At 35.2% G+C, this 25,964-nt stretch overlaps 1 protein-coding gene across 1 annotated transcript in view; it reads right to left on the bottom strand.

The window, feature by feature from the left end:
- The window catches only part of LOC145580173 (putative serine/threonine protein kinase IREH1), a 28,254-nt gene extending 5,306 nt beyond the window's left edge, over positions 1 to 22,948 (bottom strand). The window contains exons 1-11 of the mRNA XM_081637562.1: positions 22,083 to 22,948; positions 17,722 to 17,792; positions 17,440 to 17,622; positions 15,995 to 17,350; positions 7,002 to 7,174; positions 6,492 to 6,738; positions 6,233 to 6,325; positions 6,012 to 6,152; positions 5,831 to 5,923; positions 4,510 to 4,714; positions 4,029 to 4,114 (exon numbers count right to left, since the gene is read on the bottom strand). Of these exons, the coding sequence (XP_081493688.1) occupies positions 4,029 to 4,114; positions 4,510 to 4,714; positions 5,831 to 5,923; positions 6,012 to 6,152; positions 6,233 to 6,325; positions 6,492 to 6,738; positions 7,002 to 7,174; positions 15,995 to 17,350; positions 17,440 to 17,622; positions 17,722 to 17,792; positions 22,083 to 22,707 (3,273 nt within the window). The 5' untranslated portion in view covers positions 22,708 to 22,948. The remainder of the gene's footprint in view (positions 1 to 4,028; positions 4,115 to 4,509; positions 4,715 to 5,830; positions 5,924 to 6,011; positions 6,153 to 6,232; positions 6,326 to 6,491; positions 6,739 to 7,001; positions 7,175 to 15,994; positions 17,351 to 17,439; positions 17,623 to 17,721; positions 17,793 to 22,082) is intronic.
- Between the last annotated feature and the right edge of the window lie 3,016 nt (positions 22,949 to 25,964).

Genomic DNA, 25,964 nt, shown 5'->3' with positions numbered 1-25,964 from the left:
TACTTACATTGAAAATAAGGTGTGTGCACAAATACACTAGTCTAGGAATTCAATTTTGATACTCAATGGCCCAATCCATGTTAAAAACAGATTTGGGGCTTCCAGTCCGGTACAAGTAAAAACCAAAATGTTCTAGTCTGGACCAAAAACCCGTTTTACATGGAATATAACTCTTTTTTTTTTTGTTCTTTTTCTTTTCTTTTTCTTTTTCTATTTTTTTTTAGGGGGGGGGGGGGGGGGGGGGGAGAAGCATATTTAAGACGATTATTCAATTAATGCTCCTCTATTTTCCCTCTTTCCAACATTTTGACACTTAATACTCTTTCATTCTCTCTCCTTTTTATATAATTTGAAGTACTGCTTTACTTGCACATACACCTCTTTCTTTCTCTTTCTCTCTCAAGTTTCTCCTCTTATACTCCATTAAAAATCATCATATCTAAGTTCTCGAGTTCTTCAATGGAGCTAAATCATTCACGTGAATCTTCTAGAAGATTTAAAAAAGGAAAAATCGTGACTAAAGCAATCTAGATTGGCAAAAAGACTTTACAATTGCAACTTAGAGTTGGGTAATTTTGAGATTTGTTTCTTAAACCTTCACATTTCAGTTCTTTTTACCAAATCGCTAGATTTCTAGAAGCTAATTTTTTTAATTCCAAATTCAATTATTTTAGTGAATTATGTTTATGCTATTGTAGCATACTTGTATAATAAATCGAGGAAGGTATAACTTAGGTATTTATGCAAGTTATATGATGTATTTAAGTATATTTGTGATCCATTTATAAAGCGTTTGATGATTCCTTAATTAAACTTTGGACAAATTTGTTAATTACAATCAGTAAAATTATCCATTTTGCGGATTACAACCATCACTTTATATTTTTGCAAATCACAACCGAAAAAGTCACCAAACTTTTTAAACTACAACAAAAATCCGATTTTTGGCCACTTTCACAGGAATGTGACGTCATTAATCATTTATTGATATAAAAGATAACCCCGAGCCAATATTAGTTTGGGATCATTTATTGATATAATGACGTCATATTCTGGTAAAAATGGCCGAAAATTGGATTTTGGTTGTAGTTTAAAATGTTTAGTAATTTTTTTGGTTGTAATTTGCAAGAGAAAAAAAAAAGTAATGGTTGTAACCCGCAAAATGGGTAATTTTACGGGTTGTAAGTGGCAGATTTTCTTAAACTTTATAATTGAGGACCTTTTTTCATAAGAACAAGATCGATTAAGATCTGGGCCCCGTTTGGTTTGATGTAAAATGCTTTCACGGAAAATGATTATTCCTTTTTTTTTCCATTTCCTTTGGTTGGTTTGTAAAGGAGTGGAAAACAATTTTCCCAACGATGGAAAATTACATCCTTAATGATGGAAAACATTTTCCTTTTACAAAGGGAAGCCATATTTTCCTCCCGTTTCCTTGCTTCCTTTTACTTTCATCTCATCCATCCTCACATTCCCACTCCTATTTTTTTTATTTTCTTTTTCTTTGTATGTAACCAAACAAAGGAAAACTAATTTGCAATTGTAATTTTCCTTTAAAATATGTTTTCCACGAAAACTAATTTTCATTGAAAATGTTTTACATCAAACCAAACGGGGCCCTAGAGTGTTGGGTTTAAAAATTTCATTAATTTGGTATAGCATATAAGGATTATTTGAATTAAGATCTTTCTCCTTTTGTCATATTTTGAGATTTGCTATACTTAACTATATCTAATTGCGGCTAATTCTTGATTAAAACAATTAAATAAATAAAAATTGAGGTCTATTCCTGGTTTGAATCCGGACCGGACATGAAATTGAGGTCCAATCCAGTCTAGACCAACTATTTACTGGTCAGTCTTGATCTTCAGAATCTTATGATTCAGGTTCCGGGGGATCAGGTACAGTCCGGTTAAAGACCGGTGCACAGTCCCAATAGACTTATAAGACCGGAGTCAACAGCTAATGATGATGATGAAAGTGGTTGAAAAAGTATTTTATTAATAGGGATAAATTTATTTTTCTCTAATGTGTTGTTTAAAACATGTGCGTCGTTTGTATCTCAAACAAATGAAGGAAAAAAGAATGACATTGACACTGCTTGGAGCAAGCAATTCTAATATAATGAATATATGTAGGTCAAAAAAATAACCCCCACATCACCAAGTGGCTAATATTCTGTAGTTCTAACACAAATTTTCTCCTTCTTGACCAGAACAAGCACACCATCTCAAGCATAGAAATTCCATTCTGTAGTTTCGCACCCATACTAAAATGATGCAGCTCCGGTTAGTTGGGTATGGACATATTAGGTCCAGCTTATAGATATTGTTAATATGACATCCCCCTAACCCAGTCTAAAAAGTATTAAAATAAAGAGAAATAAAGTCTGCCTTGATTGAAGCTTTTCAAGTCTGAAAACATGCATGGACACTATTTCTAGTCTGCTTCAAAGGACTGTATCATTTATAAGGAAGATATTTAGCTTTCCATGATGCTAATTTTAAATTATAATTCAAAAAAAATAAAAAATAATAAAATAAAATGACAGATATAAAATGGTAAGCAAAGCAGTGGAGGTGGATGCATCAAAATCACATGCGAACAATATAATAGGAGCAAGTGGGTGTTGATTAGATTAGATAGATGCCTTTCTTTCTTGGTTCTTCGTTGTTGTTTTATAAATTTACAGTTTTTTTTTTTTTTTTAAGGCAATTTATAAATCTACAGTTAGCACGTCGCCACTAGCTGTATGTGTTATTATCTTTACACTCTTTATTTGATTTAATGTTGCCACTTAATTAGTACTCCCTCCATCCCTTTTTTACATTCCTGCTTTTCTTTTTGGGTATTTCAAAATTACATTCCTACTTTCCTTTTTTAGTAAGTAAATTTTTACCAAATATCCCAAATTATCCCTATTTTTCTGTTTTGTAATTAATGCTTTCTCTATTTTCTCACTCTTATTTTCTATTTCTCACTCTTATTTTCAGAATCCATTTGCATCAATTTAGATGAATATGATTGGTCCTTTTTTTCCACCATAAAATATTATTAGTCCTTTTTTTTTCAAAAGATTGATGACATGTGCAACATTAAATATTATTATATCTATGTTTTACTCAAAGACATCAATTAATGTCTTGTAATTCCCATTGTACTTTGTTTTATTGTTCTTTGTTTTATTCCAAGTTTCTTAATTCCCGTGTAATTTTACAAATAGGAATGTAAAAAAGGGACGGAGGGAGTATCTACTATCTTCACCAAGTCATTGGTGCAAGTATGGCAGTGTTTTTGAAACCAAAACAAGATATTGGAATTTGGACACTAGAAAAACAGTTCTCTATAGTCAGATTTCAAGATTAGCATGACTATTTTAAGTGTAACTAATTTTAATTTCAATACACAATTCCTATTATATACCTCATCTGCTTTATGATATTGGTACCACTTTTTTTTCCAGTGACCTAGAAAGTTGCACAGGATTCTTATTTCTTCTTTGTGAACCTCATTTTCATATTGATTTCTTTGTGTATCAATAGAGACATAGGGAGAAGGAAAGGAAGACAAAGGTTAAGGTTTCTGTTGTTTTATTCAATTCTTTTACTTTTTGACTTTTAGTCGTTCTTACATGATAAAAATTCTTCAAATTTTCTGATGTATTCCAGCATAAACAACTACACATAATATTAGATGATGAGCCCCATTTTTTTTTTTTTTTTGCAAAAATACTCATATACCAGGTTATGCCTACGTCACATTCGACATATTGCAACAAACATTGTAATCCATTAGCCAAACAATTTTCCTAGGACACAAGGTATTATCTGAAACCAGAAAATACACTTCCAAAAAGAAGTATATTCTTTTCCACGACTCTCGAAGGAGGACTAATCCTCTAGCCTTTACAATGACCAACTCTTACAGATAAATAAGCCATATTGCAGGAGCCAACTAGTCCTGCCCATATTGAAGGTGAAATACAAAGAGAATATAATCAAATTAAATTATAAAAAGTAAAAAATTACCTGGGGATGTTCAGCATTGAAGGGAGGGATTCCAACAATGAGTTCGAATAGAATAACTCCAACAGACCACCAATCAGCCGTAGCTCCTAAAAACAAATATTTAAATAATAATAATAATGAATAAAAACCCAGATACCACATTAATCAATAATTTTTGAAAAAACAAACTAAAGTAAATGCGAAATAAAGATATAGGAAAATCAAGTATCAACACAGTGCTTTTCTCAATCTATTTTATGTATCCATCCAAAAAACAGAGTAAAAAGTTCAATTAAATAGATTATTCTACAGGAACTATTTCACAGTTCCACAGCTTTATACTAATAGCTGCAAATAATTTGCCCATGCTTCTGGCTACACCAAATGGACCAGAAAGTTGATGACCTTTAAACCATTTAGTTGAAAATTACATTTGATACCTCATATAAATCAGGCAGATTTCTATATTCAGGATATAAAGTAAAAGATAAGGAAGATAAACCATGTCCTGTTCCCAAAAGAATCTCAGGTGCCAAATAGTCAGGTGTTCCAACTGCAGAACGCTTCTTCCTTCTTTCCTGCTGCTTCTCTGAAGCAGACAATTGCGGTTGATCATCTTCAAAAATGGCTGTCCCACTAACAGCAGGGCCAGATAAATCATCAGTGCTGTTGATGAGACCAACTTTTGATAGCCCAAAGTCTGTCAACTGACCAAATGTTGAAAAAATGCAGTAAGCTTCAACAACAACAACAAAGCCTGAGTCCCAAAATGATTTGGGGTCAGCTAACATGAATCGTCATAAGGAATCGTACATATAAAGAAAAGGACATAACAAAATCATCATTTAAAAGAGTTTGGAAAAGGTGAGTAAAGTGATTAAACGAAAGAGCTTTGAATAATTAAGGGAGTTTTAAAAGAGAACCAAGAATAAATTCAAGAAAAATTTAAGAGAGTGGTTAAAACGTTGAAGTAGAAAACATAAAGGTTTGAGAAAACTTTAGCAAAGGAAAAAAGTTCATAAAACATTGGTGGGCTAAAAAAAAAAAAAATTAAATACGAAAATAAATATAGAAAGTATATATTTAGAGAGTATATAAACAATGCAGTGAGATTCAAGAGACGTTATTAGCTAATACTTCATATAGACATTATTAATTTGTTCTAAATTTCTGATAGTTAAAAATCTGATCTGGCTTAAATATCCTAAACTAAATAGAGAAGTAATGAAACTAAGATTGGTGTGATCTCAGCCGACGGGTATGTAGGCAGTCATTGTCAAAAAGATGCAATCACATATAGATGATGCAATTTGTTCGTCTAAAATTTGAATATCTTTCAAATTCTGAACGAGGTAGAGGTTCATGAACATATGAGGTTATTATTAATCACCACAATAATTCTCTAATTTAAGCACGATAAATAAATGTAGAAGAGCAGAATTTTTTAGGAGAGGAGGAAGAAATGATAAGTAGAATGGAAGGAAGGAGTTGTTACAACATTTTCCATTGTTAATTTAGAAGAGCAACTTTAGTCATTCTGTAATTAGTGCACTAAAGCATTATAAATTGATTAGATTTTAACGTACAAATAATCACGTCTATAAAAGATTAGAATATAACTTTAAAAGTTTTATTTTTCTTATGCTTTATGTATATTCTTCACATTGTGGTTCTTTGCTTTTCACAAAACCAAAGGCAAATTATAAGAGTAACTAATATAATTAGAAGCCATATTTTCCATGCAAGCTCCATCAGGTTAGGTATGCTTCAAATATGTGCAAATTGAGTTTAAAATTTGAACGGACACAATAATCATTTTATACCTTGATATGACCATCATGGGCAATTAATAGATTGTCCGGCTTGAGATCACGATGAACCACATGAAGAGAGTGCAAATATTCTAAAGCAAGGACCTGAAAAATATCCAAGGCTCTCAAGAGGCAATCTTGCATTTATAACGAAATTTAACCAGAAGATAAAAGATATAAGGAAAAAACTAACCACTTCGGCTATATAGACCCGAGCAACATCTTCTTCTAAGCAGCCTAAATTCCTTAACAGTGAATACAGATCTCCTCCATTCAAATACTCCATAACCAAATACAAGTTTTCACGACAAGTAAATGAATAAAAGAACCGAACCTGATAATAACAAATAGAGATTAAAGAGATTATCATTCACTGAATGAAGGGAAGAGGAAAAACAAGATAGACCTGCTCACCACAAAAGGATTGCGGACAGAAATCAAAATATTGCGTTCTGCTAAAATACTCTCCACAGCATTCTTGCGAATCATATCTGCCTTAGCCAAAACCTACATAAATAGCAAAATTTAATTAAGTAATTGATGGCTTTCAAAATTTACATGTGACAATGTCAAAAACAACGAGATTGAAACACCAATAGAAGTATCACAAAATTCAAATAAATCAAAAACATCATACTATACATACATTCAAAATGACAAAGAAAAAGGGTACCTTAATAGCAAAAAGATCTCCTGTTGTTCGTTTCTTAGCCAAGAAAACCCGACCAAATGCCCCACGACTAATAGGTTTCATAATCTCAAAGTCATCAATTGACGTGCGATCCTTGGCAGAATGAATAGGGCTGGTTCTTAAACTACGTACAACATCATCTTCCAAAGGTGCATCTTCATCAATTACAGTACTTACAAGATCAATTTTCTCATTATCAACCAGCTCCACTAGTTGTAGGTATTTTTCCCTGAAGAAATTAAGGCAGTGATGAAGCACTTGGGTGTAATTATAAATGAACAAAACAGCTGAGCATCAATAACATTTAAGCTACTTAAAGCATCAGCTCCGTATAATCAACAAGCATGGCTCCTAATACTCAAACATCAGCAGAACCATAGCTTCATCAATTGAAAATTCGAGCCATACCCTCAGTACAAAAAAAAACACACACACACACACACACACACACACACACACAAACAAACAAACAAAAAGAAAGAAAAGACTGACCGAATCAACTTCTCAATTCGGGCTCCAAAAGTCTCTACAGTGAGCGCATCAAATTTCCGACGGCCAATGACAACGCTCAAATCCTCCAGACATGTGAGTAAATAGTTCATTGAACGATCATCTTCAGACAGCGCATTTGCTGAACATCGAGCAATGTCTGCCAGTTCAGACATCTGCATCATACAAAATTTTTTTTAGGGATAGAATAACCAAATAATTTATGTCAGTATATTAAACATTTTCACGGCATTGTAAAAACACTGAAAAATTGGACATTGCTAAATAACAAGCATCTGTGAGTGTAGTCAAGCTTGAGGGAACTTTTATTTTTAAATTTGTCCCCCCCCCCCCCCCCCTTTTTTGTTTCCCAATAATTAAATAAGATTAGGCAAAAGTAATACTATCACTATAAAAAATGAAGTTGCTTTCCTTGGGTAGGTAAGAAGACCCCTCAAGAGCCTTAACCCAACCAGATTTTGGGCCAAGACTACTCAAGATTGGAGAGATCAAGGAGATTAAAATAGAAAACCTTGGGAAACATTAAATTAAAGCATTTCAAAGCGAGACTGTTAAAGGCTATGATAAAAGTAAAATGGAAAGCCCTAAAGTAGAAAAGTATGAATTTATACTAAGTATTATCAAGCAAATCGACAAGGAACATTATGAGGAGGCAGAAAAGGTTCGGTACTTCGGTGCACTTTATAATATTAGCAGAAAAGACATAAGCCACAATATTATACGACAATCTTTGATTGAATTAAACTTAGACCTACCAACATTATTCCACAATTTAGTTTTACATCCACAATCACCATAGTATTCTTAAAATTAGAAGTTACTTTTAGCAAAAGTCAAATGAACTCACCTCCAAGACTTGCTTTATAAGCTAAGGAAATAAAATGATGATTTTAGAATTCCCTATTTAGTATCATTATTCAACATAGAAAGAACGGAGATTTGGATAACAGCAAGTTTTGTAGTCTATGAATCAATACTCTTTCACTCTCAAATCTCAATCTCAAATTCTATCTATCAAAAGGATAAGAGACTTTTACAGTTTTGCTATGGAGATTTCCAAAGAGAAAGAGAGAAGATAGGGAAACTGCATTGTGTATATGTTTTGGCATGAGAGATATGTATTATTGTTAATTATCCGAAAGATTTACATTAGATATTGTGTTACTTTGCTTTTATGTAACAAGTTGTACATGTGCTATTTCATTTCCTACAAAGTCTATACTGTTTTAATTCTCTAAACATTTTTTTTTATATCGTTAAGAATTAGACTACGTTTAGTTCACCTTATTTTTACTTATTTGATATAAACTTATTTTTTGATAACATTTTGACCTTATATGTACATTAATCCATACGAAAAAAAATATACTTCCTCCATTCTTTAATTATTGCACCACTTTCCTTTCAAGGAAGTTTCACAAATATTGAACCATATCAATTTTAGGAAACAACATATCTCCGTTCACAATGCAAATACCCAATATACACTTACATTTAACACTTCATTCTTTATTTTATGTTTACATCACATGTATAATTTTGTATTTGACCTTCCTTTGTCACACTACCAAAAAAGTGAGCCCATGTGCAATAATAAAAGAATGGCTTAAGTATATTAAGCGGGGTCTTGTTAGATTTGTAATAATGTGTATATTGTTAATATGTACTTTATACATTTTTTCATTACAGAATTTAAAGATATCTAGCAATTAAAAATCGCACATATAGCGATAAAGTATGATTAGAACTTAATTTTTCTAATCTAATCCAAACTTATTTTTCTGTTCTCATATGAAATAAGTAAATTGAAGAGTTCACTATAACAATTGGAGTTCGTCAAGGTTCTACATTTAGTCTTAATCTTTTTCCAATAGTCATGGAAGAATCGACGAGCTCGATTCAAGATGATATACCATGGTGCATGATGTTTGCTAACAATATTGTGTTGATTGATGAGACAATTAAAGGTGTGGAAAGTAAGTTTGGAATTGTGGAGACGGACTTTGGAGTCTCGTGGCTTAAAGGTGAGCAGAAATAAGACGACATATCTGGAATGTGAGTTTCGCAGTGTCTCAAAACAAGGGTCGGTGATCACCTTGGATGGGAAGATTGTCTTTCGATATTTAGGTTTATTATTCAAAAGGATGGAGAATTGGATGGAGATGTAGCTCATAGGATCAAAACGGGTTGGTTGAAGTGGAAGCGTGCAACAAATTTTTATGTCAGCGTGCCCCATAAATCAAAGGGGAAATTTTATCGAACGGGTAATAAGGCTTGCATTGTTATATGGCACAGTATGTTGGCCGCTTAGTTTTAAAAAGTGCGCCTAGGAGCACTTAAGGCATGAGGCGACCTAAAAAACGCCTCCCATAGCTTGCGAAGTCTAGCCTCAGCACCTTTACCTCGAGGCGTCGCTTTACTGATATAAAGCACTAACGGATACGTGCTTATACGTTAGGAATTGGGTTCAAGCTTTCCCCAGCTCATCCCCCTTGGGGACCTTGCTCGTGCCGAACACGGGCTTGTCTTCTGCTGCAGTTCAGCGGTTCATTGGCCGATCAACATTAGAGCTAAAGGATACTTTCTTTCTAAACAACCAAAAAAGAAAGAAAAATCTATTCTATTAAAGGTAACCAGTGGACCAAAGCAGTGTTTGGCCCTCGCTAAGCTACTATGGGGTAGGGGGGTTGTGTCTCGTGCAATTCTTATAAAGAGAAGCCTTTCCATCTTTCTCTGTTTTTTTTTTTCTTTTGCTTTTTCTAATTCAAAAAAAAATCGAAACATAGAGGATTTGTTATAAACTTAATTTCCAAAGCAGTCGTTAGAGTCCAATCCAAGAGGTATTTTAAATAAAGACTCCCCTGGGAAGTGACATTGATTCACAAGAAGCTCAACAAACTCTTGAAATAGCAGAAGCTAACTTGAGGAAAGCGGAAGGAAAGAGACAAGTAATTGAAGCAAATTTAGCTTTGAGACGAGCTAGGACACAAGTTAGAGGCTAGCAGCCAGTCGGTGCGTGCATCCAAATAATCATAATCAGAAGAAGTTAAATATTATAAAAATAAAAAAAATAAAAAATAAAAAAAAAAAAAACAGGCTTTAATAAAAGAAAAAGAAGAGAGAGAAAACATATTATTCGAAAACTAAAACCCTAGTCACCGCTTCCCGTTGGGTCTCAGCCAATTCTCAACCAATTCTCGTCGAAAACCAGCCAAGCTTTGGTGGAAATTGCCTAAAACCAGGTATGCTTGCTTTTATTTAGCATGTTTATCTTGTTACTGTTTTCTGTTTTCAGATTACTTCTTTTTTTTTTTTTTTTTTTTTTTTTGCTTTCCTGTTTATATAGGTTCTACATTGTTCTATTTTTTTTTTTGTTTTTCCTGTTTGTATATTTTTAAGAAAGTCTTCTGCTTTTTAATTGCTTTGGTTTTTTTTTTCTTCTGTTTTGTAGTTTATCTTGTTGAGCTCACAAACTCTAATTTGTCCAACTTTGTCATTTCAGCTTGGATTCTTGGAACATGAATGAAGAGTCCCTTCCTTCCACTGGCGGACCCGGCTAGAAAATATGGAAAACCAGAACCTAATAATAGAGTTAATTGGCATTGTAGTTTTTGTGATAAAGTGACAAAGGGAGGGGCACATCGTTTAAAACAACACTTAGTTGGTGTCTATAAAAATGTCACTAAATGCCCTAAATGTCCCAAACATGTGAGGGAGGAAGTTAAGACTTTTATGCTAAACAAATCTCAAGCAAAAGTTGATAGTCAAATGATAACTTGAAACAGATGATGTTGATGAAGAAGAGGAAGATGTTGTCACAAAACTTGCAAAATTGTTAAGAAACTTAGGCACAAAGATCCTTATGTCACTAACATGTGAGGGAGGAAGTTAAGACTTTTATGCTAAACAAATCTCAAGCAAAAGTCGATAGTCAAATGATGCCGAGCATGTCCCAACTTGAAACGGATGATGTTGATGAAGAAGAGGAAGATGTTGTCACAAAACTTGCAAAATTGTTAAGAAACCTATGCGCAAAGGTCCTTTGGATATGTTTATTACTACAACTCCTGAAGAAGTAATGCAAGCTAGGAAGGAAAGGAAAGGAATTTTTGGTGCTTTTGATAAGGAGTTAAGGGAGAAAACTTGTAGGACAATTGGTAAGTGGTTTTATGATGCGTGATTCCATTCAATGCGGCTACCTATGATAGCTTTGGATCAAAGATTGAAGCTATTAGTCAATATGGTCCCGAATTAAAACCACCAAGTATGTATGAGCTTAGAGTTCCTATCTTGAACAAAGAAGTGAAAGATGTTGAGATGCAAATAGAAGAGAACAAGAAAGAGTGGACAAGTAAAGGTTATTCAATTTTATTAGATGGATGGCATGATTCGATTGTCCAAAAGATTATTATAAACTTCCTTGTCAATTCTCCTAAGGGTTCCGTGTTCATAAGAACCTTGGGATGTTTCGGAAGCTGTGAAAGATGCAGAGTTATTATAAAAACTTCTAGATAAGACGATAGATGAAATTGGAGAGGAAAATGTTGTATAAGTGGTGACGGACAATGCATTTAATTATGTCGTCAAAGCTGGTATGAATTAGTAAATAGTCTTGTCACTCTTGTGATATGTTCAATCAAATTTTCCTAATTAGTTTAGTTTGTAAGTTTGTATTTAATACTTTTTTTTTTTGTGAATTGTAGGAAAATTACTTGAAGCTAACAAACCTCATCTTTATTGGACTCCTTGTGCGGCTCATTGTATTGAGTTGATGTTAGAAGACATTGGAAAACAACCAAGAGTTTTAAATGCACTAAAGAAGTGCATGTTCATCAATGGCTATATTTATGGTCATACCTCTCTTGTGAACTTGATGAGGAAGTTCACACAACAAAGAAATTTGCATAGACCATCAATTACTAGGTTTGCAACAGCTTTCATCACACTAGCTCAATTTCATAAGCAAAAAGGCAACTTGAGAAAGATAGTAACCTCTTGAGAATGAAGTGCTTCCAAGTGGCCAAAGGGAAGCAGGAGGAAAGAGAATTGCATCCTGTATCTTGCAAGCAAGCTTTTGAAAGAATGTGGTGTATGCTCTTAAGGTAACAAGTCCTCTTGTTAAGGTGCTTAGACTTGTTGATGGGGAGAAAAAGCCTCCAATGGGATACATTTATGAAGCCATGGATAGAGCTAAAGAGGCTATAGCGAAGACTTTTGATTTAAGTTTAATTATTTTCAGAAAAATAATAACAAAAGAGCTGTAAAATTTCTTCAAAAAAGCACTACGAAAAATAAAATAAAATAATTATCACTTTAATTTGATTTTTAAATAATTTATTTATGCCAAAAAAATAAGTAAAATAAAAGTAAGGATTTTTTAAATAATAACACCACAAATTTTAAAATTTTTTTATTATAACACCACATTATCTCAAATTTTTATTATAACACCACCAAAAAAACCCAAAAAATTTGATTTCACCACCAACTAACGAATTTTTGGATGGAATCCGTTAGTGGGAGCCACCAAGTACACGTGGCACTCATTGATTAGTTTAAGAAAAAAAAACAGAAAAAGAAAACCTCAACCCTAACCCAGCCAAGCCAGACCCACCACCGCACCACCTTACCGCCGATAACCCAACTCTAGCCGAAAACCACCACTGCCCCACCTTGACCGGAGAAACCGAGCGACCAACACCCCTACACCAGCGGCTCTACCTGTTCACCACTCCCCGAAAATAGCCCAACTACTTCATATCACCTCACAAAACCACCGCGAAAAAACCACCTCCTTTTGCCCCACCCTTGAAACGGCCAAACTAACCACCGAAATTTACCATCTTGGGTTTCCATGGTCCGGCCATTTTGAGGGTGAAAGGGTAAAGGAGAGGTCGTTTTTGCTGGTTGGAATTCCGTCCGTTGGGGTTTAAACACCGATTCTCGGTGGCTGGGGTGTTTTGAGGTTGGGTTAGGTAGTTTTTCGGTGGCTAGGGTGTTTCAAGGTCTGCTCCGGTGGGTTTTTCGATGGCTTTTCGATGGCTAAGGGTGCCGACAGTGGGGATATGATGGGGAGAGGGGTTGTCGGCAGTAGTTGCAGGGTTGCCGGTGGTGGGGCTGGGTAAGGGTTTAGGTTTTTTTTTTATTTTTTTTTTTTATTTTTCTTTTTTTTTAAAACCAATCCAGGAGTGCCACGTGTACTTGGTGGTCCCACTGACAGATTTCATCCAAAAATCCGTTAGTTGGTGGTGAAATCAAATATTTTTTGGTTTTTTTGTGGTGTTATAATAAAAATTTGAGATAATGTGGTGTTCTAATCAATTTTTTTTTAAATTTGAGGTGTTATTTTCTTAAAAATCCTAAAAATAAATTAACACTAAAAAATTTGCGCCTCAAATTCAAGAGGCGTGCGCTTTCGCTTTGCGCTTAGGCTACAAGGACCCTCTGCGCCTCGCGCTTTTTAAAACTAAGTTCCAAATTATTTGACATGTAATCCTTTTTAAAAAGTTTCTTGTTTGTTGACGTGTTTCTATTTTGGTTCAATTTTTAATATGTTAAATTGTCGATTTTACACTCATCCTCACCTGGATCTCTCTTCTCCCTTGCCCATAACAAATTAAGTTCTCACTTTCACCCTCTTAACCCAAGACCTCCTCTCGTAGGCGTCATAGCCACCACTAAACACACCATCACATTTTCTAACTCCTACCTTACAACCACCACTCCAAGTCAACATTGGAACGGAGGACGTAAGAAAAAATACATTTTTGTATTTTTATCATTTTGACAATGTTTTTCCTGCCATTTTCTTGCTTTTAGGATTGACGCCTCCTCCCCATATCTGAGATATAGACAATTTCTATGTTACTCAGAGACCAAATAAAACGGTATCACTAGAGTATCATATGATTTGCCAATGAAGAAGCTGGAAGAGAATTGTTCTTGCACTACAAGACTGCTATTGTTTTAATGGCATTAGCATTTTGGGGTTTTAGTAATGGAGTGGACATGCCGTATGCCGTTCTAGGTCTCACAGCACTTGAAAATTCTAATGCAAGATTAGAAAGCTAAAAGAAGTGGAAAACAGGCTGGTAAGGCAGACTGTGGTGTTGTGGTCAGGAAAAGAATGCAAATTTTGTGTGCTGTGGTGGGAGTAATGACATATCTCTTTCAATTAGTTATTACTTTAAGCTTCTTTGTGGGATATAGTAACATTCTTTACTATTCTTTGGAACGAACGCATTTGAGTTAAGCCTAGAATGTGCATTTAAGATGTTAAATTTAAATGGATATGTCATCTTTCTTCTTGAAAGTATTTTTTATCCTTTTTCTTCTGTAGTTGAAGACAGCCCACTTCCTCTTCTGATTTTAGTAATCACGTGACTTCTTTTCCCTCTTTCCTAATTTTTTTTTAATAATATTTTAATGTTATTTAATTATTAAACTTATGTAGTTATATTTTAGGTTATTTCCCTATGTTCAATACCAAGACAGCTGTAGAATAATTAAAATAGAAAATTTTAAAAAAGTGTGCCTCATGTACGAGAAGCGCGCGCCTCCGCCTTGCACCTCACGCCTAAGCTCCAGAAACCCTTTGCGCCTCGGTGCGCCTCGCGCCTTTCAAAGCTAAGCTCCCAAAACAATCAGGAATCAAGATTCAAGACATGCAAAGGTAATGGATCCTAGAGCAATCCATTATTTCTCCAATGAAACGAGAGGCAGCCAATCTCTAAGGATTTCTAGCTTGTCCTATTCGAAACTAGGGCAAGGGAAGATTTTGAGCTTCTCTAATAAATCTGTTGGCTCATGGATGATTGTACAAATGAGGGAAAAGGACTACTCAGGATAGGCATTCTGAAACTTACAAGGGTACGGACTCCAAAAATCTACAATCCTTGTTCATGCCTCGTAGGAAGATGAGTCCAAGAGAGAGGAAACATGACAAAAAATCAAAGAGAGAAAAGGTCAAGCCCTCTCAGAAGTGGTCAACCAGTTTGTTAGCCCTACACTTCTGTTGTTGAGAGGTTTGATGAGCCCACGTTTTCTCGTCTAATTGATAAAAGCAATGAAGATTCAAGCATCGAGGATGGGAGTAAAGTTCCAGCGAGAGACTATTCTACCACTAATAATGCTGAAGTGGAATCTGTTGGTTCTAATGAAGAAGACCCTATGGCGTTTGATCTAGACCACATACAGTCTATCCCAGGTAGTGCAGGTCCAAGAAGCGCAAAGGAACAAACACCGAGCATCTTATAGCTAATGCCTGCGATGGAATTCGTCAACCCTTAATTTGTATTCCTTAGCAAGTTATGAAAGTTGTACCCCCCATCCCCCGATATAGTCCTAGTGTTAGTTTGGTTAAGAGAACTAGGCTCTCTCCTTATATTAGTCTTTGAGTCTGTTAGGAGCTAGTCTCCTTTTCTGACCGTTGTAAAAAATAAATTTAAAAAAAAAAAAAAAAAAAAAAACAAAAAAAAAAAAAAGAAAAAAGAAAAAAGAAAAAATCATCACAAGTGACTTGTTAGAGCCACAAAAGTGTTCTGATTTTCATACAAATGAATTTCTTCTTTTCTAGCCCTATTTATGGAGGGCCTCATTCTTCTAATCCTAAAGGAAAGCTTTTTTTTTACAGATTCTCAGTTTTCGAGGTGGCAAGTGCCTTTATTTTTCTTTGATCGGCATACTGTTTTCCTTTTCTTGGTGTTTACGCACCTGTGTTTCAAGTAATCAGTCATGTGCCAAATATCATAGAGCACAACAATACCAACCTACCTAAGTGCAAATTTGTGGTTTCTACCAAAGTAGTAATGTAACTACTCAGTACTCAGCAAGCTTAACAGTGGAGCATTACCTCATATAAGAAGCAATGAGGTGCAAAAAAGAAAGGCATGTAAGAGTTGCATTGATTTCCAAATTTACTAAATAACTATAAACAGATAGCATGAATATGAGGTTTACAAAACTGAGAAAATTACCTGAGGATGATCTTCGTGTTCTGAATAACCACCTTTACTAGATAGAAGCAAATCTATTTGGCTGGTTCTTGGTGTCATTAAAGGAGACCTAGGAGTCATGCTACCAGCAGATGATGTTGTCATTCCTTGATCAGATTTTGGGCCAAAACGAGTCTTACAAGACATAGATGATAAACCTTTCAAATCATCCATGAATACAGCATTATCAGTGTCAGGAAAAGAGTCCAGCATGTCCTCTGATCCCCTGCGAGACCAGTCACTAAGTTTTGGAGAAAAAACATCAGACTCTTCAGTAACACTCGAATTTGATACTTTTGCAGCATCAGGGCTCCCAATTGCAGGTTGAAAATCCTTTTGTGGAGGACATTCAATCATCTTTTCTAAAGTGTCAGCAATTCTTAAAAGGCGTTCATTGACACTTAAGCCCTTCTGATCACATCTATCAGCAACTGCACATACTTTTGAATGATCTTCCACATGTAAAGTTAGAACCTCTTCCTCACATATTCGGCATATTATGGAACTCTCATCTGACACACTTGGCTGGTCTTCCCAGTAACCCCAGGAATTTTTCTGCCGGTGTTTAGACGAAGCACAAGTTTGTGCAACTGAATCTTTGGAAGAAAGGGCCTCAGATCCCTTTATAGAAGACGGATCCGTATCTAATATTTCACTTTTGTTAGATATGTTTATATGCTCCAATTTACTATCACTCTGCTCGATTTCAAGCGGAACTTCTGTTTTTTTAACACCAGGCGAAGGGAGTTTTTTCCAGGAAGTAATCCGCTCCCTCCCAGAAGGAGATTCAGTTATCTTTATCGCTTCAACAGGAGTGAATATATCTGACGAACGCAAACTGTGACCATGTTGTTCTTGACTAAAGGATTTTTGTGAAGATGATCCCCTTGAAATCTTTCCAGAAACACTACTTTTTCTATCTTTTCCAGGAGGAAGCCTTTTTTCTGCAAACTGTAAAATTGTTGATTGGCGCAGTTGAAGGGCATGTCCATCCTCTGCTAATCCACTTTCCTTGTGAAATTGCAACAATCTGGTACATCGCGTTAGTATAAAAAGCATCCGCGTATGAAGCTGCTTCAGAGTACCTGGAGGCAACTCCTGACGCCTGTCATCCAATTCCTGAACTATGCTTTCACACTGAAGCCAGAACTCATTTGGTTGTGTCATAGCACAACTCCGAGCTAGGATCAATAAGTCCTCAATAGTTTCCTGCCACCCAGGTTGATTTTCTGTGTTCTTTTCTAAGAGACCGACTAGATCGGCTGCGTAAACAGCTAAGTCAGAATCTACTTCTTCCTTGGCTTTCTCAAACCTTCCTCGTATCATGATTAAAACTTCCTACATGAAATATCAATTTCTAGAAGTAAATAAGTACTGAAAAATTATACCATCAGGAAATGAGTGAGACTACAGCACATAATAGTTACCTCCAGATTATTTAAACCACGTGGCTTCCAAAATGGAAAAGGCCGTACTCCCTTAGAATTCAACTCATGGGAAAAGCTTTTTATATCTGCTGGATTTCTTTTCCTTGGCCCACTTGTAACACGAAGAATGGCTTGAAAACGAGGAGATTCAGATTCCTTTGGAGTTTCACAATCAAAAGCCATCTGAAGAATAAAATATTATAATTCAATTAGATATAACGAAAAAAGAAAAACAACATAGCGCTTCTAATATGCAGAGTGATGAGAGAGGGAACTAACAACCTGTCCTTCAGGAGTACAAATATCTGGACTTTGTATGCTTCCTGACTGCTCCCAGGATGAATTTAAATTTCCTGCATAGAAGGTACAGACTTAGTAGGATAGGTGGAAATAATCACATGTCACTCCATCAACTAAGAAGTAATGACGACATGCAACATGGGCTGCATGGCACATAAAGGTATAAAGCATAGGAATAAATTCATTTCATATCCTATGGAATTCTCAAAATGTTATAAATATTCAGGTCTATGTCATTCATTATGCCGTCATGTTTGTCAGACATTGGTGGACTACCCATACCTACTCCTATTCCCATGTCCCAACCCCCCTCCCCCCTAAAAAATAGAATAGAGAGATAGAGGTATGTTTAAATGCACAATGATAATAGAGCTTGCCTGCAAGCAAAGCATCAAATTGTGCATTCGTTGAGGTTGTTGTATAGGTGAAATAAAGTGTTAGGTTAAGACCATAGATCGAAATTGGGGTTTTGGTTGCAATAGTTGTAGTAGTTGTGTTGCCACATTAGTGGGAATGATGTGGACATCAGGAAACCGATTGTAGCTGAACTAACACAATTTTGGGTATTTTTCTCTTTTTAAATGAATGCTTTGAAAAATATTTTAGTAAACTTTTTTTTTCCATAGTAAAATAATTCTTCTATTTATTTGAAAACAGCATAAAACAAAAAATTAATTTCCTTTTAATGAAAAGAAAAAAGGTCCAAATCATGGTGACAACTAAAGTACAAAAAATAAAGATCTGTTCTCTTCAGCTGATTTCCTCTAAACTTATCATACAAAGCTTTATTTATTAAAATTATTTTGTCTACACTTATATTTGATCTTATCAAAACTCATTTTGTGTTAAATAAGTCATAACAGAGTAAGACCTAAATCCTCCTTTTAGATAGGTTGTAATCATGAAAGTCTTCATCTCAGCCTTTTAACTAGTACCAGAACAAGTAAAGGCTGCACTAGGAAGCTAATTTTGATTTTTCTAAGGAATAATGAATGACACAAACTCCTTGCTTAATTCTTTAAGTTCAGCTCTTCTTTCTCCCCTTCCTCCCCCCCCCCCCCCCCCCCCCTCTCTTTCTCTCCCCCTATATCAGAAGAGCTAACTTGAGCAAAGAAAAATAAGCCTAAATAATTTAACATAATTTTGGAACAACTCTGCCTTATGTGATGCACGTGCCTTCACCTTACACATTGGCATTGGACTTGAGCACAAAAAGATAGACCCTGAGTTGACTCAGCACCATGAATAACCATGTTCCTAACACTGGGGCTGTTTGGCACTCTATCAAAAGGAAAAAGAATCAAGAAAGAAAAGCAAGGGGAAAATTCAAGAAAGGGAACTTGATATTTTGTTTTGTTTGGTCAAAGCAAGGTATGCAATATTACCTTGTCATATGTTTGGTTGTAAATATGTAAAATTCTGTGGAAAACTACAATCAACCAAAAAAAATACGTAAATAAAAACATTTCTTAAAACATATTATATAGCAAAGTAAATGGTTGTTTGTTATATGGTACCTGGTGTCTTAAGCAAAAACTGCCAAGTCAACACCATATTTTAAGTTAAAGGCTGTAATCCGACAAAAGGTAAAATTTTACAAAAATATTTATACAAGAAAGTTTTTTATGAAAGTTTTTGTAAGGAGTTCCTAAAGCTAAAAACACAATTTATTTTTTTTCTGTTTACTGGGCTATTGCATGAGTCACAAAACTGACAATCATAACAAAGCACATGCCCATCACTAATTCAACCCTATCAAAAATTATCTCCTCATCTCACCATTATCAACCACAATGCAACCCCACTTCCACATGCATGTTGTCATCACTCCCCTTATTACAACCATTGCAACCTCCTCCGCTAACAAATAAGCTGTAGGTGGTCACATTTAATCATCAAACTCCACATACAGAGTTCCATTGTTAAACTGGACAATCTTAAGCTGTAACTCTATGGTGTTGAGTTGATTCTTGAGTACTTCTATTCCTTTTCCTCTTCTTTGAAAATTTTCTGAAATGGGTGTCTAAGAGGAAAAGTAGGTTTGACAAGAATACTGTCATGGTACAAATCAAGGTCGTGATCCATTGCCTATTAGACCTGTATACCCAAATACTTCAAATCACCACATAAATAGGAAGCGTATGAAATTTTCCTTTTAAATCTCTCCTAGATGCCAGTACAGTAAAATAATAAATTGAAAAGTCTTTTGACACAAATCAGAACCACATTGTTACATCAGCAGACACATTTGAAAATTGTCGGGTTTTAAATATTGAAAAAGAATGTGCTTTCCCATCAACCAAAATTCAAAGAAAACACTATATAACTCTCCAGTATGCGCACGCGCGCGCGCACACACATACTCGCTCACATTAGCTTTTAGCCTCACACACCTTTCATTGTAGAAAGGTGAGAAAAGGGGAAGTCGGGCAGTAGAAAAGTAAAAAGAGTAGCTTGCACTTTTTTCCAACGCTTTAACATTTGAAGATTTTAAATTACCACAGGGAGATTATACAGATGCAATTCCATTTCCACCTCTTCTCATTTTGATATCCAAACAAGGGGGCAAAAAAAAAAAAAAAACTCATCACGCCGAATTCCATTCCCTCCAATCTCATTCAAAGACATCCCAAGACTGCGTATACAGAACCTAATAATTAACGGCTCACCATAATAAAAACGGTTTTTTCACCAAATGCCCTTGACCTTTCGAAAAATTCACCAAATACCCTAAGTTTTTCAAAATTCACCAAATACCACTGACGTTTGTTATTATTCACACCGTGACCTCAAAATACTCCTGACGTTAAAGGTTCGTTAGCAATAAAATTTAATTCACCAAATGCCCTAACTTTGTTAAATAATTACACAAAATAGCTCTACTTTTTTAGGTACAACGACTAATTTGAAATTTAGAAAACTAACCGTTAATTTTGGTTTTCACCCTTTTTTACATAAATACTCAACAAATAGCAGCTCTCTTATTTGCTTAACCACAAATTTTAACACTATGAGTTATATGTCTAAGTCCTCTTCCTTAATGTATGAGTGCATAAGAGTTGCACACAAACCTCTATTCATAAAAAGAAGTGAAAGAAGTATTGGAGACCGGGCAAACAGAGGAAAACAAGGGGTCAAATGAAGTAGAGATGATAATTTTGCGGGCTTCGGCGGGAAACAGACCGAGCTTATAGTTCATATATTTTCCAACGGGCTTAATATAGAAAACTCAGGCCCCTTTTATGCGGGATTGATAATTTGTTCATACCCGGCCTAGTAAACGGTCTGGGCTTGTCCGCAGGCTAACGGACTTAGAGCTTCTAGTTGTAATTTTTCTCCTAGAACTGCAATATTTGTTTGCAACTCTTAATGATTTGGACATATAACTCATGATATTAAAATTGTGGTTAACCAAATAAGAGGACTGCTATGTGTTCATTATTTATGCAAAAAAGGGTAAGAATCAAAATTAACAGCTAGTTTCCTAAATTTCAAACTAGTCGTTGTAACTCAAAAAATAGAGGTATTTTGTGTAATTATTTAACAAATTTAGGGCATTTGGTGAATTAAATTTTATTGCTAACGAACCTTTAGCGTCAGTAGTATTTTGAGGTCACGGTGTGAATAATAACAAACGTCAGTGATATTTGGTAAATTTTGAAAAACTTGAGGGTATTTGGTGAATTTTTCGAAAGGTCAAGGCATTTGGTGAAAAAACCGTTTTTATTATGGTGAGTCGTTGATTATTAGGTTCTGTATACGCAGTCTTGGGATGTCTTTGAATGAGATTGGAGGGAATGGAATTCGGCGTGATGAGTTTTTTTTTCCCCCTTGTTTGGATATCAAAATTTAGGGCATTTGGTAAATTAAATTTTATTACTAATTGCTAACGGACCGTGAGGGATATTTTAGGGTCACGGTGTGAATAATATCAAACGTCATTGGTATTTGGTGAATTTTGAAAAACTTGAGGGTAGTTGGTGAATTTTGCAAAAGGTCAAAGGCATTTGGTGAAAAAACCGTAATAAAAACCATCATCATCATCATCAACCTTAACAACCACCATTACTAACACCATAAAATCGTCTAGCACAAAGCAACTTAAAATAGAAACAAAGTTGCCCACTTCCTATTATTTCTTGAAAATCATTCATGTCCAAAGACTGACAATACGACACGGCTAAAAAAACCAACCAGGCAGGATTGTACTACATGCTACTATCCATAATTACAAGAATTACAAAAATGTACATAGTTACATAACTACAGGGTAAACAATTCTCTCCTCGGTTGATCAAATCATCACATAGTTACATAATTATAAGCAAGTAAGAAACCCTTACCTACTCCTCCAGACGACAGTCTAGATCGCGGCAACTGGCCTGCATTTAATAAACTCGGGCTCGGGGCAGTCCCACCGCTCTCGGGCGACATGCTATCAGAATTACTTCCACTCTCAACAACATTATCCAACCAACCCATCTCCTTTTTCCCACTACCCTTACTACTGGAGCCACTCCCATCACTAGGAATCGCCCTACCAGGCTTAGAAAGATTACTAGACCCAAGCACAACACCGCTCTTTTCGGGTCGAAACCCAAAAAAGCTCTCCTGAGGCAACGGCCCTGATCTCGTCTTAATCTTGTTCAAACCCAAAGACGAAGCAAGAATCGGCGACACCGAAGCCGACGGTGACCCTGAATTGGGCTTAATCCCAGGATCAATTCGAGCTTCCTTACCTTTACCATCCTTTTTCTTGGTAACAACTGAATGTTTCGAATTACTACTACTATTGTTAGTAGCTGAAACAGTAGAATTACTATTACCAGTATTATTAATTAAATCTTTTTCAGATGATTTACCCTTCTTCTTCTCGGATCTACTGGGTGAATTGAAACGACGAGGACTGTTGGATCCATCAGAGTCTGATGATTTCTTCGAGGAGAAAAATCTGCCTTTAAATACCATTTTTTTTTTTTTTTTGGGAAAGTCGAAAAAAGGGGTAATCGGAAAGTAGTACTACATCATAGCCGGAAAAATGGGGAGTTTTGGAGTGAAAATAGGAGGAGAGTAGAAATGGTGGGTGGAGTAGGTCGTCTTCAAAGTTTCAAAGATTGGACCAGGATCGGTATAGAGTATAGAATAGATAGCAGATAGAAAAAACGAGAGAGAGAAGACGGTGATGCGCGTTTACAGCATATCTGCTGTGATTTCAGATTAATGCGTCAGTCTTACTATTTTACTAGTATTTTCCTACTTTCTTTGCATTCACGAGCCAACATGTTCTTAATTTTTGATCAACTTGCATAACACATCTCAGTACCTCTATTTCTTGTTATGTGCAACAAAATACGAAGTAAGTATTAAATTAGGTGCTAGAGATAAATAATTAAAGGGAGGGCTAGGCACCACTAGAAACCACCCAAACCCACCACACCCACCCCCAGCCACCACAAAATCGGCTCGACCTTGCATCCACTAGACCTAAAACCAACCCCACAACCACTGGACCCATAACCCGCAACCTCGTTAACACCCTCCCAACCACCCATAACATCCCTAAAACCTCACCCCAACCCTCTCGGAGCTGTAGTACCTACCCCAAACTACCCCCACCTAAAAAGCCAACACCATGAGCCCCTCCTACAGGCGTCATTCGAAGCGCGCCTACGTTAAGTATGTTGTAAATATGCTTGGTACTTATATGAAGTGGAATTGACATACGATTAAGGACACGATTAGGGACGAAGCAAAGTAGGGAGCCGCCAACAAGATTTTAAGAAACATGTAATCGTTCACGGATCATTTAAGGCAACCACGATTAAAGGACAACGAAAGGCAACAACGATTGATCCGTGAAGGTTACATCCCATTCATAATCCATGAGATTACTAACTCCATATGGTTAGGAGCCATGAAAAGGAAGATCATGGATGATGGTACGAAGTGAGTCATGGAGCCACATTCGCCCGTATTGGCCTCTACTCAATTCTTATAACGAAAAGTATTTCCTGCGATCTCAAAAGCATGCAAACAAAGATTCAATTTGCTCCAAACTGTAATTATGCTAAATTGGTTGAATATTAATGCAACATATAATTTTAAAGTATCGTGATCACTTGATTAAACAACAAGATTAAAAAAGAAACTAAATCGGTCGTCTAAATTATCTTATTAGGTGTGATTTTCAATTACATATCCCCTTTAAATATGCAATATGGTGATCAATAATAGCAATAAAATCAACATTAATATTGGAAGCAATTTAAAAATCATAATGTTAGTCAAATCAAATAATAATAAACCTAATCATGATACTAGCAACAAGAATAATAAAAAAGTAATTAAGTGAATAAATTACTCACGTTCCGTGCTTCTTTAAATTGCTACATCATAAAAAAATTGTTAGTAACTTCAATAAAAATATAAATCAAATTGAAATTAAATTAAATAAAGAGTAGAATTGATTTGGTCCAAACCCTCAGTCGATTTTACCTTTCACGTCTTGGTTTAAATATAGAAGTTCGGGTGTTGTATGGACTCCTTGAGGTGCTTAGGGGATGTATAGTGAAAGAATAAGGAGTCTTGTATTATGGCTAGAGCATAAGAGGGAGAAGAGAGAATGACTTTCGGTGTAGGGAGAAAAAGAATAATGTCTGGTGCCCCAAAACTAGAGAAATCAGATTCGTATTTATAGAGAAAATATGAGGGGTGAAGGACAGAACCTGTAGACACCTGATTGTGTCTCCCCAAAAACCAAGCCCAGTGATGAATATCTTTCACATCATTGATTATCGAATGAGGTGAAATGTGAAAGAGTCTCGTGATGCATCCGTTTTTAATAAAAATACTTCTTTCTGTTTTCGAAAATATTTCTTTTCGTACCCTGTTTATGGAAAATGTCCGGTCCAATTTGGTTTGGTCCATGATATGGGTCCAATAATTGTGTAGTTGGATAGGGCTTGAAAAGATCTTTCCAACAATATATTATAAGCCCAAATTTGATAATAATGAGAAAGTTATGACCAAAATATTAAATTGGACCCAAAATGATTTTATATGGTCCAATGATCAAGTGGAGGGTCCATTAATTGTTATTCCTAAAGTTATTAGGATTGACTTTAATCTTCTAGAATAATCTAGAAGTTTAGTTTAAGTTCTAATGGAATTAGGATTAATAATTACACTTTTATCTTATTTAGAAAAGATAATGAATTTTATTTGGAATAAAACAAATATTTTAAATGATAAACCGATCTTAAATTAATGATAAACACGGAGTCTAATCGTCTAGTTATATTAGGGGAAGGACTTCGTACAATTGTTTTATAGTAGTCGCACTATCGCGCTGCGAGGAGTCTATCGCAGCACGATAGGCTTATCGTATCGCATCACGATAGGGGATGTTTTAATTCGAGTCAAATTTTGACTCTTTTCTAAACGTTTCGGATATTTTCTCTATAAATAGGGGCGTTGTTTCCCCGTTTTCAATCATCAATAATTATCTACTTCTCTTCTCTCTCAAAGCTAGAAGCTTGTTCTTTCTCCCTCTTTCTAAGCCTTCCCTTTTTCAAATACAATACCGCATTCACGAGTCTTAGACGCACCTAACCAATCTCGAAGTTGCCTTCGCCCTAGACATGAAAGGTTGATAATTTCTGAGGGTTTAGTCCCAAATCCCTATTTCAATTATTTAAATTAATTGTTTGATTTAATATTTTCCTTGAAGTAATAACGTGTGTATTCTTTTGATAGAAAGAGATACGAGGCAACAAAGTGAGTAATTCAATTGCTCTAATTCTTTAGAAAGCATGCTTAGATTATTTTAATTCCTAGTATCATGTTAGGATGTTATTTATTGCTTTCTAGTATCATGTTTAGGTTGCTTCCTAGTTCTTCTATCATGTTAGTATCATGTTAGGGTTAAAGATTTGATTTTTAATGTTTAGTGACATGTTAGGATTTGTTATTAATTTTGTTAGTATCATGCCTAGGATCTTGCTAATATTATTATGCTTTGATGAAATTATTATTATGATGATGATGATGATTGTTGTTATTATGTTGCTTGATATATTATTGTTATTACTTGATCACGCCCTCTCTTGTAGGATTAAAAGGAATTTGTACTTGAAATCACGCTTAATAAGATAATTAATAATTTTATTTAGGCTAATGTGATTTTAATTCAAGCGATCGCCAATAATAGATTTGTTTGTGCATTA

Source organism: Chenopodium album, chromosome 14 (assembly GCF_948465745.1).
Source record: "Chenopodium album chromosome 14, dcCheAlbu1.1, whole genome shotgun sequence".
Lineage (NCBI taxonomy): Eukaryota > Viridiplantae > Streptophyta > Magnoliopsida > Caryophyllales > Amaranthaceae > Chenopodium > Chenopodium album.
This window is presented reverse-complemented; position numbering and strand designations above follow the sequence as displayed.